General features: G+C 39.6%; 1 protein-coding gene across 1 annotated transcript in view; it reads left to right on the forward strand.

Moving 5' to 3' along the window:
* The window catches only part of LOC307058691 (zinc finger protein 717-like), a gene marked incomplete at both ends in the record, with an annotated part of 28932 nt that overhangs the window by 6468 nt on the left and 6165 nt on the right, over positions 1 to 16299 (forward strand). The window contains 3 exons of the mRNA XM_079712286.1: positions 10629 to 10755; positions 11008 to 11100; positions 14038 to 14205. Of these exons, the coding sequence (XP_079568412.1) occupies positions 10629 to 10755; positions 11008 to 11100; positions 14038 to 14205 (388 nt within the window). The remainder of the gene's footprint in view (positions 1 to 10628; positions 10756 to 11007; positions 11101 to 14037; positions 14206 to 16299) is intronic.

Here is a 16299-nt window from a genome sequence, read left to right on the forward strand (position 1 = left end):
TCATTGTGCTTTTGATTTGCTTTTCTCTAATGACTAGCGATGTTGAGCATGTTTTTATGTGTGTATGGGCCATTTGTATATCCTCTTTGCACATTTTTTAAATAGACCTTTATTTTTTTATAGCAGTTTTAGGTTCCCAGCAAAACTGAGCAGAAGTTACAGTGATTTCCAGTGTACTCTCTGCCCCCAGATGCTGCCTCCCCATAATCAGTATCAGGTATTCATTTGTTACAATTCATGAACCTACACAGACATATCATTATTACCCAAAGTCCTTGGTTTACATTATAATTCACTCTTGGTACTGTACTTTTTATGGGTTTGGACAAATGTGTAATGATATGTATTCACCATTATAGTCATACAGAGTGGTTTTACTGCCCTAAGAATCCTCTGTGCTCCTTCTGTTCATCCTTCTGTAATTCATAGCCCTTGGCAACCACTGGTATTTTTACTGTCCGCATAGTTTTGCCTATTAGAGAATGTCATATAGTTAGAACCGTGTTATGTAGGTTTTTTAGATTGGCTTCTTGCACTTGTTAACATCCTTTTAAGTTTCCTCTGTGTCTTTTCATGGCTTGATAGCTCATTTATTTTTAGCACTGAATAATGTTACATTTCCTGGTTGTACCACAGTTTATCCACTCATCTACGGAAGGACATTTTGGTTGCTTCCAAGTTTGGCAGTTGTTGAATAAAGCTATTACAAACATCCGTGTACTGGTTTTATGTGGACATACGTTTTCAGTTCCTTTGGATAAATACCAGAAACGCAGTTGCTGGATCATATGTTAAAAGTGTGTGTTTAATTTTGAAGACAGTACCAAACTGTCTTCTAGAGTGGCTCTACCATTTTGGTACTTTGTTATGGCAGCCCTATCAAATTAATACACTGTACTTCATTCTACTGCTTTATAATTGGTTACTCTAAGGCTTACAATATGAGTCTTTATCAGAATATACTAGAGGAGCAGTGCATTACTTCACATAAAATGTAGAGACCTTTGAGTAGTAGTATTCCATTTACAACCCCTATCATTTGTACTTCTGTTTTTATACATGTGTATTTACGTATTGAGTCTACATACATTATGAGTCTCCTGTATGTTATTATAATTTTTCTTTAAACAATCATATCTATTTTAAAGGAATTAAGAGAAGAAATATATATATATATATATATATAATCCTTTATATTTACCCACACATTTACCATTTCCAATGATCCTGATTCTTTCCTATGGAGTCAGGTTCACATCTGGTATCTTTTTCTTTCATCCTGGAGAATGTCCGTTATCATTTTTAGTGCTATCTTCTGATGATGAATTAGCTTAGTTTTTCTTTATCTGAAAATGTCTTTATTTCATCTTTATTTTTAGCATAGTTTCACTGGATATAATTACAGCTTGAAGGATGTTTCCATTCAGCATATTAAAGACGGTTCCCACTGTTTCTGATGAGAAGTCATCTATCATTCATGTGCAGATGTACCTGAATGTGATCTTTTCCTTTGGCTGCTTTCGAGATCTTCTCTTTACCTTTGGATACTGGCAGTGTGACTGGTGTGCCTAGAGTAGTTTTCTTTTCTTTTTTTATTAATTAATTAATTAATTAATTAATTTTTGGCTGCGCGTGGGCTTTCTCTAGTTGCGGCGAGTGGGGGCTGCTCTTCGTTGTGCGCGGGCTTCTCATTGCAGCGGCTTCTCTTGTTGTGGAGCATGGGCTCTAGGTGTGTGGACTTCAGTAGTTGTGGCACACGGACTCAGTAGTTGTGGCGAATGGGCTTAGTTGCTCTGCGGCATGTGGGATCTTCCTGGACCAGGGCTTGAACACGTGTCCCCTGCGTTGGCAGGCGGATTCTTAACCACTGAGCCCCCAGGGAAGTCCCCAGAGTAGTTTTCTTTGAATCTAAGCTGATCATGGGTCATTGAGCTGCTTCAATCTGTAAATTCGTGTCTTTCACAAAATTTGGGAAGGTTTTAGCCACCATTTCTAAAGATACATATTATGTTCCATTCTTTCTCCTTTCTGTCTGGTGCTACAATTACATATATGTTAGACTGTTTGCTAAATTGTTTCTTAGCCTCTTTTCATTTTTCTTTATTTTTTTCTCTCTTAAAAAGATAAGAAAATATCTACTGATCTTTCAGTTCATTGGCTTTCTTTTGCTGTTTCCAGTCCGATGTTCAACTCATCAGAAGGTTTTTCTTTTTTGTTACTGTAGTATGTAGCTCTGCAATTTCCATTTAATTGTTTTTCTAGTTTGTTTTTCTGTACTGATATTGCCCCTCCCCCCCAACCCCCCCTCCGCCAATACATTATTTTTTATCTTCCTTTAAGTACTTGAATGTATTTATGGATGGGTTAACTATGTTTCTGCTACGTGCAGCATCTGGGATTCCTTGGGATTAGTTTCTAGTGATTGTTTTTTGTCGTTTTCTGTTTTTCTTCTTGAATATGAGTCACATTTTCCTCTTACTTTACATGTGTTGAGATTCTGAATTATGTACTAAACATTGTAAATCATATGTTGCAAGAGTTTTTGGATTCTGTTATATTTCTCTGAAGAGTGATTTTGTTCTACAAGGCAGTTAACTTGGCTGGATTCAAATTCTAAACTTCATTTCTTATAGTGACCAGCAACTGACTCTTCATTCATTTCCTTCAGCTTTGAGAGGCTGCTTTCTTGTTGGGCCCTCTGAGGTCTTCCACATATGTGTAGTTTAGTAGTCAGCCAACAGCTGTGGTTGGTTTTGTGTGGAAATTTGGTACATTATGTTCTTTTGCTGCTTCTCTCCCAGGGCTACCCCCCCACCCCCACTAAGTTTTCCAGTTTTGTTGGCAGCCCTGAACTATGCGCTCTGACACCTAAGCCAGTAAAGCTTCAGCTTTCAGTTTCTTGATCTATTTGCAGATTGAAGATTGCCCTCTAGTAAAATGCCATAAACTTGCAAAGTAGTTTGTCCTTTAATGGATTATTCAAATCTAGTTTCTGCCTACTTTTAGTTGTTCTCCAGTGCCTTTAGGTGATTGTGTTATAAATTTTGTCCAGCTTTTATAATAGTTTCCTGCACATTGTTAGTCTGGTCAAGCTACTTTGCCATTAACATACAAGCCATGCTACATTTATGATGTTTATATTTTTAAATCTACCTTCACTAGTTTATCTGGCCTGTCTTTATCATAGCGTCATTTTCTCTCCACTGGACTATTGTTCAGCTCTCTTAAGTCTCCCAATCTTATTACCATCCCAACTCAGTTCTTTCTCCCATGGGAATAATTCATCCAAGATAAGGGTCAGTAAATTATGGCATACAGGTCAGACGTGGCTACTACCTATTTTTGTGTGACCTATGAGCTCGTTTTTTGACTTATTACACCTTTTGTAAGCAGTTACTATAAGGTTTGTGCTATTCATCTTTAATTTATCATAGTCTACTTTAAAATAAGATACCATTTGTATAAGAACCTTAAAACAGTATACTTCAAAAGTTTTCTCCTCCCAGCTTCTGTGATATCGTCGGCATACCTTTTACTCCCACATGCATTCTTTTGTTTTGGCTGCATTGCGTCTTCATTGCTGCGCACCGGCTTTCTCTAGTTGCAGTGAGCGGGGTCTACTCTTCATTGTGGTGCACAGGCTTCTCATTACAGTGGCTTCTCTTGTTGCACAGCCTGGACTCTAGACGTGCAGGCTTCAGTAGTTGCAGCACATGGGCTCAGTAGTTGCAGCACACAGGCCCTAGGGCATGCGGGCTTCAGTAGTTGTGACCTGTGGGCTCAGTAGTTGTGGCTTGCGGGCTCTAGAGCACAGGCTCAGTAGTTGTGGTGCATGGGCTTAGTTGTTCCATGGCATGTGAGATCTTCCTGGACCAGGGATCGAACCTGTGTCCCCTGACTGGCAGGCATATTTTTAAGTACTGCGCCACTAGGGAAGTCCCCCACATGCATTCTTATTTTGCTTCATACAGTCAATTACCTTGAAAGGAGTTTGAACATAAAAATAATATAATATTATATTATATCATGTTATATTATACAATATATATTACATAATACAGTATATATTATATATTTATTAATATACTTACCATTTCGAGTGCTCTTTATTCCTTTATATATACCCAGATTTCTATCTGATATCATTTTTCTTCAGATTTTAGGCAATTTGATTATAGTGGTCCTTGTTATAGTTAGTTACCTGATGTTTCTTGCTTGTACAAACTTTGGTGGTCCCCAGAGTGCCCTCATGCCCTTTACCAGCTTCAATTTTGGGAGTCCCCATGATCACCCTCAGATTCAGTAATTCACTAGCAGGACTCAACAGAACTCAGAAAAGCCGTTGTGGGCTTCCCTGGTGGCGCAGTGGTTAAGAGTCCACCTGCCAATGCAGGGGACACAGGTTCGAGCCCTGGCCCGGGAAGATCCCACATGCCGCGGAGCAACTAAGCCCATGCGCCACAACTACTGAGCCTGCGCTCTAGAGCCCACAAGCCACAACTACTGAAGCCTGTGCTCCGCAACAAGAGAAGCCACTGCAATGAGAAGCCCGTGCACTGCAACAAAGAGTAGCCCCCACTCTCAGCAACTAGAGAAAACCCCCGTGCAGCAGCGAAGACCCAGTGCGGCCAAAAATTAAATAAATGAGTAAATAAAATTTAAAAAACTGTTGTACTCATGTTTATGGTTCTGTACAGTGAAAGGATGCAGATTAAAATCAGTTAAGGGATCAGGCACATAAAGCAGGGTCCAGGAGTCTTCATGTGCAAGGTTCCAAAAACCTGCCAGTGGAGCCACGTGGACAGTGCCTTTTTCTCCCAGCAACAAGGTTTGACGGTGTGCATGGAATGTTGAGAAGTAAGGAAGCTTACTTGAGCCTTGATATCCAGCTTGTATTGGAGCCCTGTCATGTAGACCTGGTTGACCATCTGTGTGGCTGACCTTAATCTCTAGTCCCTCCATAGATTGAGCTCATAAAATGTGCTGATAACAAGGCCTCCCACCATTAATCACATTTTTAGCATAGGATATCTGTGTGACCCAAAGCTATCAGGTTAAACAAAGATATTTGTATCAGTCAAGACACTTCAGGGCTTATATGTAAAACCTGAAACCATAAAACTCCTAACAGAAAAAAGCTTCTACATTAGACTTGGCAATATTTTTTTTGGATATGGCACCAGATGCACAAGAAACAAAAGCAAAAATAAACAAGTAGGACTACATCATACTAAAAAGCTTTTGTACAGCAAAGAAAGCACTCAACCAAATGAGAAGGGAACTCGTGGGATGAGAAAAATTTGCAAGTCATATATGATAAGAGGTTAATATCCAAAATATAAGGAATTTATTACAACTCATAGGAAAAAATAACCAAGTCAAGAATGGGCAAAGGACCTGAATAAACATTTTTCCAAAGAAAACATACAGATAGCCAACATGTACATGAAAATGTGCTCAATGTCACTAATCATTGGGAAAATGCAAATCAAAACCACAATGAGATATCACCTCACCCCTGTTTAATGCTAGTATCAAAAAGACGAGACCACAAGTGTTGGTGAGGATGTAGTTAAACGGAAACCTTTTATGCTAGGGTGGGGATTTATACAGCCATTTTAGAAGACAATATGAGATTTTCTCAAAACTTAAAAATAGGGACTTCCTTTGTGGTCCAGTGGCTCATACTCCGTGCTGTCAATGCAGGGGGCCCAGGTTCAATCCCTGGTCAGGGAACTAGATCCCACATGCCACAACTAAAGATCCCGCATGCCACAATGAAGATCCCGCACACGGCAACAAAGATCCCGCGTGCTGCAACTAAGACCCAGCACAGCCAAATAGATGATAGATAGATAGACAGGAAGAAAGAAACAATAAGAAACCTTAAAAATAGAACTACTGTGTGATCCAGGAAATCTGCTTCTGGGAATATTTCTGACGGAAATGAAATCAGTATCTCAAAGAAATATCTTAACACCCGTGTTCCTTGCAGTGTTACAACAGCCAAGATACAGAAATAACCTAAGTGTCAGTCATCAGATGAATGGATAAAGCAAATGTGGTATATATATCTAGGGGAATGTTACTTATCCATTAAAAAGGAAGATATTCTGCCATTTGCAACAAGATAGATGAACCTGAGGGCATTATGCTAAGTGAAATAAGCCAAACAGTGAAAGGCTACATTATGGTATCACTTAACTATGGACGGAAAAATAGAAAAAGTTGAGTTCATGAAAACAGTAGAATGGTGGTTGTCGGGATGGGGGAAATGGTAAAGGTTGGTGAAAGGGTACAAACTTCTAATTATAAGATGAATAAATTATGAGGAACTAATGTACAGTATGGTGACTATAAGACCATAGTTTATAATACTTTATTGTTTAGTTGCAATTTGCCATGAGAATTGATCTTAAGTGTTCTCACACATACACACAAAGAGGGTAACTGTGAGGTGATGGGTGTGTTAAGTAACTTGATTGTAGTCAGGTCATAATGCATACATTTATCAAATCAGCAGGTTATACACTTTATTTATTTATTTTTAAATTAATTTTATTTATTTTTGGCTGTGTTGGGTCTTCGTTTCTGTGCGAGGGTTTTCTCTAGTTGCGGCGAGCGGGGGCCACTCTTCATCGCACATCGCCGTGCGCAGGCCTCTCACTGTCGCGGCCTCTCTTGTTGCGGAGCACAGGCTCCAGACGCACAGGCTCAGTAGTTGTGGCTCACAGGCCTAGTTGCTCCGCGGCATGTGGGATCTTCCCAGACCAGGGCTCGAACCCGTGTCCCCTGCATTGGCAGGCAGATTCTCAACCACTGTGCCACCAGGGAAGCCCCCTACACTTTAAATATATATAATTTTATTTGTCAATTATACTTCAATAAAAATGGAATAATGTAAGATTAGGTATAAAATTAAAAACTAATAAAATAAAAAATAAATATGCCTTCCTCAGTAGCTGGGCTGCTTTTTTTGATATGCTTCTTGTCGATAGTCTCAAGCAGCCTCTTTAAATCTTCAACTGTCAGTATTGTTTAGTTCAGTTTGGTTGGTTTTTGACAGTACAACCCTAAAAAATGTAGTTGGATTTATATCTTTGATTTCAGCCAGTTTGAGCTCTTTGAGACATACCTTTCTTTTTTTTTTTTTTGGTATTCATGTATCTATCTATTTTTTAGACTGTAAGTTTTTGTTTTTTCTTAAGTATTTCATCCTTAGTCTGTGCCATTTTGTGCAACAGAAGGGATTTATTGTGGGCCAGCTCAAGCCATTCTTAAGTTTTAACAGTGACTATCATAGTTATATTCTTCATTTGTTACTTGCCATACAGTTCAGTATAACTACTTTTGATTCCTAAAGTATTTCTCATTGTATTTTTTTCTGTAAGAACTGAAAGAGGCAACTTTTTATGCCTTAACACAATAAAAGCTAAAAAATTTTTGAGAGTTTTCCTACTCTACAAGACCCCAAATTTCTAGCTTCTGCTTATTTTCTTTCATCCCTCCTTGTAATCTGTTTTTTTTCCTCCCCTTAGCTCATCATTTTCCTATATTGCTTTATCAGAAGTGGTGACTAGTAGTTGAGATTTACTATTAACATTTTGATTTCCTGCCTCTTTTTCTAAGATTTTAAGTCCATGATGTAAACATTATTTGATTTAAGAAGTATGACTCATGTGGCTTAAGTAACAGTAAGTATATAACTACCAGTTATCTTAAGTAACACCATGGTCCATTATAACACCATCCTCACAGTTTCTTTGCACTACGTGTTGCCATTGTTGGTGGTGTTTGTTTTTGTTTGGTTTGGTGCTGGTTCAGTTACCAGTTCAGTCAGGAAGAAAGGTTTCTTTCTCAGTGCTATTACTACCTGTCCTTCATGGGTCAGCTTTAGTTTTGTTCCTTTCAGCATCATGCAGCATCCCGGACAGAGGAGTATTTCTTTCTGTAATATTGCTGAGGATGAACATGGTAAAGGGGAGATACGGTGATCATTGTGTGACTCTTAAATAGGTTCTGTTTAGGAGTGATGCTTCCATTCATATGTCATTGGTCAAAGCAAGACAGGTGGGGAATTACAAATCTGTTTATGTGAGTTCCAGCGCAAGGGGATATATACATCCTTTTACAGAGAAAGGCACTGCAAGGAGTGCTATGAACTGAATTATATTCCCCCAAATATATGTGCTGTAGCCTTAACTCCCAATGCATTTAATCAAGTTTAAATGAGGTCGTAGGGTGGGGCCGTTACTCCAATAGAATTAGTGGCCCTATAAGAAAAGGAAGAGAGAGATCTTTTCCTTCCTTCTCCCTCCCTCCCTGCCATATATGGACTCAGCAGAAACGCAACCATCTGCAAGCTAGGAATGGAGCCCTTACCAGGAAATGAATTGGCTGGCACCTTGATCTTAGACTTCCCTGCCTCTAGAATTGTAAGAAAAGAGTTTTCTGTTGTTTAAGCCACCCAGTCAATGGCACTGAATTTAGCTGGACAGAAATATAACCTACCACATGTTTATTCTTAATTTTCCACATGAACTTTTAAATCAGCTTGCCATGATGTGTACTAATTTGCATCAGTGAACATGGTATGTCTTTTCATTTGTTTAGTTCTTTTTTGTATCCTTCAGGGTTCCCCCCCCTCATAAATTTTGTACATTATTTTGTTAAATGTATTGCTAGGTGTTTTGTCTTCTTGTTATTGTGGTTGTGTGAGTGTCCTCATGTATATGAAGGTTTATATAAAAGCCTTATACTAGTTATAAGCTATATAAGCTACTATACTACTATATAAGCTACTAATTTATTAAATCTTCCTATGTGGAGCATTTGGATGTCATGTGATTCTCTTCAGTTTTCCAAGTATGAATTATATGGAAGCCATCATCATTTTCAGTGCTGTTTTTCTCTCTTTAATTGTGTTGACTGACACTACTAATACAGTGTTAATAACTATGGTGCTGAAGCATCCTTGCTCTGCATGTTTCCCCATAAGTGTGATGCTGGCTTTCACTTGTGGCTAAGACATACACATTTATCATGTTAAGGAAAAATCCCGTGAATCCTCTTTTAAGTTTTTTTTTTATTACAAATGAGAGGGTATTTTTATAGATGTCTACTTAGCATCTAGAATTTTCTCCACCAAACTACAAATGTGATGAATTGTATTAATAGATTTCTTAATATTGAGGCTTTCTCTATTGCTAGAATAATTAAAAATTTCTTCTCCGTTGTCATGGTCTGTTTTTCTTTCTCTGTCAGTAAATATCAGTGTTTCCTAAAACACCATACTTGTTCGTTTTCTCCTTTCAATCTCTTAGGTTCTCTTTGAGCAATTTTATTCACTCTGATGGCTTCAGCTACCACTAAAATATTGCTGTTTCCTAAATCCTTTTCTTCATCTTGTATCTCTCTCCTGAGCTCAAGAGCATATATCCATTTGCTAGTTGCACATCTTCACATATTTGACCACAGAAATTTCAAACTTCAAACATGCTATGTCCAAGATCTGTGTCTGTTCTGCAAATCCTATTATTTGTCCTTATCCCAATATCAGTTTATAGCGCTAGTATCTACCAGCTTGTGCAGACAGCCTGGTAGTAAAGCTTTCCCTTCACCTTCTCAGAGCAAATGAGTACCAAATTCTTTTTCTTTTTTTCTGTTTTGGAATTAGTCCCCTGTTCTGTATTCATTTTCCTGTGTTACCTCTGTTACCTAGTATAGTTGGTCATTTCTCCTTCTGGTTTTTCCTCCTCTGATTCTCCCTTAAGCCCTTCACCATTCTCCTGCTGGACGATGACTGTTAAAGGGCACATCTGGTTATGTAGCTTACCTCTCATTATCAGCCCCTCATTATTCACTCCCTGTTGTTTAGGAAGTGGGTCATGTTCACTCTTGGGTAGACATAAGCAATTCCTTAGGTAATAAGAAAATTCTAGGATGCATGTGTACATTTTAAAAAAAATGGTGAGCACATAAGGTTTTTTATTGATGGAGTTAGGTCATATATTTAAATGCAGGGTAACTTTATGATCAGTTCCTTGAATACCTTTACTGTCTTTATCTCTTATCTCAGCCCAGGAGCACCCACCTGGATGTGGTGCTGCTTGTACTTCTATTAAAGTGGCGTCTGTCCTTTCTGCCCTCTCAGCTTGACTTCTGCTCTTGCCTCATGTTCATGAGAACCTGTGGTTCACACTGAACAGCTGACATGTTTAGCTCTTCAGTGAAGTGCAACCTGACAGTACAAAGTACAACTATTCTTCTCCCTTGATACCCCAGGCTACCTTAAACATGTGTGTAACCTGGTTCATCTAACACATTATTCCAGGTAAGTGTGTGTACTTATGTCTCCATACCAGCTCATATGTTCCTTGTATCTTTGGCAATGAGGACCATTCCAGATTTATAAGGGAAACTATGATAGTACTTTGAAGAACTACTAAATTAACACAGATGTAGGGTATTTCTACTGTGATTTCTCCTTATCCCACAATATAGAGTACAAAGCATGGTATGGTATATCCTGTGTAAGATAAAACACACACATAAGAATGAATTCCTAGACTTCCTGTTCTTTTGACCCAGGCTGATGCCTTGAATTGAGGAAAAATGTACCATTACAGGGGTTGGTGTCATTTGAGGATGTGGCTGTGAACTTCACCTGGGAGGAGTGGCAGGACCTGGATGATGCTCAGAGGACCCTATACAGGGATATCATGCTGGAGAACTACAGTAGCCTGGTGTCACTGGGTGAGCAAAACTCCCCTAGTAACTGCCAAGTGCAAGCACTTTTTTCTTCATTGGTAAATGTACAGTTTGTGAAATGAAATGCTACTTAGGTTTAAGATTCCGGGCCAGGAAGAACGTGTGTTCACCCCTCCAGTCAGAGGTTCAGATTGGCCCTTCATTGCACGACTCTTGTAGCTGTGCTGTTGGCATTTTTTAAGAGCCCGTGAAACATGAACAGTTTGGTGAAAGTCCTACATTATTTCTCATCAACAGGGCATTGCATTACCAAACCTGAGGTGATCATCAAGTTGGAGCAAGGAGCAGCACCATGGACTGTAAAAGAAACCCCAGACCAGGGTTTTCCAGGTCAGTCAGTGCATACTGAGCAGGGAGGCTGGGAAGAGGAGAGCACAGCAGATGTTGGCCATGCTGAGCTATTTTCCAACAGTGGTTTTCTCCAAGTTCATACCTTGGGACAGACTGTAGCCTGCATGTATCAGACTCATGCATTGTTCAGTCTCCAAATATGGCTCTCAGATGTAAACCTCCCCCTTTTTGTTAATTGCTGAATATTTTCTTAGACTTACCAAAAACCGGTGCCCACCTGCCTCCTCTTGGAATTTTTTCTTGGTTAGTCACTGTCCCTAGATTCTCAGTAGGCTGCCTTTTTTGGTTTTTTAAAAATATTTTTTTATTTTTTGGCTGTGTCGGATCTTAGTTGCAGCACGTGGGATCTTCGATTTCTTGTGGTGCACGGGCTTCTCTCTAGGTGAGGCGCACAGACTTAGTTGTCCCACAGTATGTGGGATCTTAGTTCCCCGACCAGGAATTGAACCGGCATCCCCTGCATTGCAAGAAGGATTCTTAACCACTGGACCACCAGGGAAGTCCCAGTAGGCTTCCTTTTTGTTCATTCTCAGAGACTGTTTTCTTTTGGGCATTTAGTAGTACATTCATTTATTCTTTTAACATGTTAATTGGGAAGTTTTACACACTGGTAAATTTTGTAAATGTGTGGATAACAGCAGTAATCAAAGAAATGTCCTTTTCAAAATTAATTAATTAATTTATTTTTATTTCTGGCTGCATTGGGTTTTTGTTGCTGCACACGGGCTTTCTCTAGTTGTGGTGAGCGGGGGCTACTTTTCGTTGTGGTGCATGAGCTTCTCATTGCTATGGCTTCTCTTGTTGCGGAACACAGGCTCTAGGCACACAGGTTTCAGTAGTTGTGGCTCATGGGCTCTAGAGTGCAGGCTCAGTAGCTGTGGCACATGGGCTTAGTTGCTCTGTGGCATGTGGGATCTTCCTGGACCAGGGATCAAACCCATGTCCCCTGCATTGGCAGGCGGATTCTTAACCACTGTGCCACCAGGGAAGTCCCAAAATGTCCTGTTTATATAGAGCTTATATTTTGTTGAAAGAGAAAAATGAAACAAATGTACATGTTTAGTAGTGAAATCAGAGCCACAAAAGTGTTAAACAAGGATGAGAGAGAGGAAGATAAGAGGATAGTGTTTCCAGAAGGGTGTTAAGGAGGCACATTTAGGGGAGGTTAAGTGTTTATGTTGGTAGAGCTTACGTTTGAGATGACTGTATTCCATTTTGACATGGAACATATGCATGCGTGTAAAATCTGGAGTAGAAGGTGGACATCACTGCTGGAGATGCAAATTAGGAAATCATTAACTCAAGACTGGTAGGAGCAGAGGAGGTGGCCTACGGACCTATTAAGATCACGAGAGAAGTGGTCCAGGCACAGGTCTCATGAATCACTACATCAGAAACCATGAGGCTGAGAAGGACCCAGAAAACTGTTCACCGTGGAAAGCGGTGGCCTGTGACATGGGAGGATAAACTAGAGACTGTGGGTCCAAGGCCAGTGAAACCAAGAATTTCATACTTTGGGAGTGGAGCTTGAAATTAACATTTTTTACTTTCTCTTGTGAAGATCACTGTTAAAAAAAAAAAGAATGAGAAGTGTACATGGGACTCCAGTTTCAATTCAACTAAGGGACAGCTGAAACTGTAAAGTACAGTATAGTTAATATCTTCAGAAGCAGTGAATTATCAAGTAGTCACTCGCACCATGAAGTGAGGTGAAAATGCCTTGGCTGTTGGTCTCAGAAGCACCCAGAAAAAGCTTTTTGAAGATAGTGGGCACATGCTGGGTTGTAGAACCTAAATCCTTCAGGCCAGCAGGAAGGAGTTGCACAAAGTGATGAATTAGAGTTTCGTGAACTTGTTAGGGTTCTGAGAAGCCAAGGGTATAGTGTTAAGTTAGGAATTTGCAGAAAGCTCCCTTGTCTAGCATGGAAAAAAAGATTAAGCCTTTGAAAAACCCACAGGTGCCTATAGCTGTTCCCCAGGGAGAACTAAAAACTAAACAAACATGGTTGTAAAGTTTTTGTCTCTAAGCAATATTCTTGTTTAGGTGACAGACAAGTGGCCCTCTCCCATATCCTGTAAGTAGCTTATCCAAGAAAATCATGCCATCTTCAAAGCTGAGCTATCAGAAAAGGGCTAGCACAAGTTACCCACAATTATAAGAAGAAAGGTAGAGATAATGAATGGAAAACCAATGGTAGATGAAAAGCTGTCAGCTGAAATCTACATTTAGACAGAAAGTAAATATTTTGACCTAATACTTCCTCATTGAAAAGAATTTAAAAGAAAGGAAAAAAACGTAAGCAAAACCAAACAAAAACAAAAAACCCAATGATTTGACATTAGAAAACCTATAAATGAAGTTTCTTACATTAGTTCATTAGGGAGAAAAATCACATACTTATAAAATCGGTACCCATTATTGAATTTTTAAAATATTTATTTATTTATTTTTGGCTGCGTTGGGTCTTTGTTGCTGAACGTGGGCTTTCTCTAGTTGTGGCGAGCGGGGGCTACTCTTTGTTGTGGTGCGTGGGCTTCTCACTGTGGTGGCTTCTCTTTGTTGTAGAGCACGGGCTCTAGGCATGTGGGCTTCATAGCTGTGGCACGCAGGCTCAGTAGTTGTGGCTCACAGGCCTTAGAACACAGTCTCAGTAGTTGGGGTGCACAGCATGTAGGATCTTAGTTGCTCTGCGGCACGTGGAATCTTCCAGGACCAGGCCTTGAACCCATATCCCCTGCATCGGCAGGCTGATTCTTAACCATTGTGCCACCAGGGAAGCCCCCGTTATTGATTTTTTAAAGAATCATATCCTGCTAGGATGAAAAGAAACTTCTTTACCTTTACAAACCATTCCATAGGAAATACTTATATGTGATTCAAATGTATGACCTGTAATTATTTTTATCTCCTTTTAGATGTCCAGATTGTGGATGACGTGATTGAGACCAGCCAGGAAAATCATGGTAGACGTTTGTGGCAAGTTGTAATCACCAGCAGCGAAACATCAACTAAGGGGACAACTGACTTAGGAAAAACATTTAATTTGAGCCCAATTCATATTTCAAAACTGATGATAAATGATGGTAACTATTCAGAAATGAAGCCAGAAATGTTGAATATGTGTAAGAACACATTTCTCCCTAGTGAGCCTGATGAGATGCATGCTGGAGAGAAACTGGAGGATAGTAATAGAACTGGGAAATCCCTCAGATATGCTAAGTACCCTAGTCATCAGAAAAAGAATCAAACTCTGCAGCAACCTTTTGAATGCAACAGACAAGGGAGAGACTTCATCAAGGAAGCAATATTCTTTACACATAGGATGTTTCATATGGGTGAGATGGCTTACAAATATAAGAAATATTGGAAGGTCTGTGGTAAGTCAGCTCTCATTGCCCAAGAGAGAACTCACATAGGGGAGAATCACTATAGATGTAACAAATGGGGGAATACCTTTTGTAAGAAACCAACACAGTTGAATCTTCACAGAGCTGATCTCCAGGAGCAACAGCATAAATGTAATCGAAGTGGGAACAATTTCTGCCAGAAATTACATCCCACTCAGCTTCAGAGAATTCAGTTAGAGAAAACGTTTGAATGTGATGTATGCGGTAAAACTTTCTATAAAAAGTCTAATCTCACAAAACGTCAGAAAGTACACACTGGAGAGAAACCCTATGCATGTGATGAATGTGAGAAATCTTTCGGCCATAAATCAGACCATACTATTCATCAGAGAATCCACACTGGAGGAAAGCCCTATGAATGTAATAAATTTGGGAAATCCTTCTGCCAGAAGTCAGCCCTCACTGTCCATCAAAGGATTCACAATAGGGAGACGCCTCATGAATGCAATGATTGTGGTAAAACCTTCCAAAAGAAGTCAGTACTCACTGCACATCAGAGAACTCACACAGGAGAGAGACCTTATGCATGTAAAGAATGTGGGAAACCCTTTGGACACCGGCCAGCCCTCACTGTACATCAGAGAACTCACACAAGAGATAAGCCTTATAAATGTAATGAATGTGGGAAATCCTTCTGTGTGAAGCCAAAACTCACTGTACATCTGAGACTTCACACAGGTGAGAAACCCTATGAATGTAAAGAATGTGGTAAAACTTTCTACCAGAAGTCAAAACTCACTGTACACCAGAGAACTCACACAGGTGAGAAACCTTATAAATGTGACGAATGTCAGAAAACCTTTTGTGAAAAGTCAACCCTCAATAGACATCAGAGAACACACACAGGAGAGAAGCCCTATGGATGTAAAGAATGTAGGAAAACTTTCTTCCAGAAGTCAGCCCTCACTGTACATCAAAGAACTCACACAGGAGAGAAGCCCTATGAATGTAATGAATGTGGAAAAACCTTTTGCCAGAAATCACACCTCAGCAAACATCAGAGGACTCACACAGAGGAGAAATGTATGGCAGAGACTGGCTGTATGTACACCCAAACTCACTTTCTTTTTCTTTGGGGCACACAGTTAGCCTGCATTTCTCAGCCTTCCTTTACTGTGGGTGGGACCATGTAACTGAGCTGTGGCCAGGAGAATTTGAACACAAGCAGTAAACATTAATGCCAGGCCAGGCCAGAAGAAAAAAAAAAAACAAAACCTTCCATGCATTCCTGCTGACTTTTTATGCCCTGTGGTTCTGAAGTGCAAATCTGCTCCCCACACCCCCACCCCAGTTTGCCTTGGAGCCACCGGGTGGAGATGGCAACCATGACTTAAGACAGAAAAAAATGATTATGATTATGGACAGCAGAAATTTTCCCAACTCTACCAAAAAAAAATGTCCATTTGTGCTTTACCTGAGTGAGAAATAAATATTCACTGTTGGGCCCTCCCATGTGTAATCTATTTACAACACTACCAGTCCATTGTGGCCAGTTCATTTTATGAATTTGAGACAGACTTCTGTGAGAAGTTACCAGTCCTTGTGTAGAAAATTCAACACAATTTCTTGTGGTGTCATCTTTCATCCCCAGTCAATTGATGGAAAAATCAAGTCATATGAAGAGACAAAGAATGCAAGAAATGTAGGAATGCCTTTATCAGAGAGAACTCATCGAACACTGAGAATAAAGTAAAGCCTTATAAATATCTTTAATGTGTCAGAGTTTTCAATAAAACAACTTTATGTACATCAGAGAATTTCTAATGAAAA

The sequence above is a fragment of the Hyperoodon ampullatus genome (assembly GCF_949752795.1).
Source record: "Hyperoodon ampullatus genome assembly, chromosome: 1".
In the NCBI taxonomy this organism is placed as follows: domain Eukaryota; kingdom Metazoa; phylum Chordata; class Mammalia; order Artiodactyla; family Ziphiidae; genus Hyperoodon; species Hyperoodon ampullatus.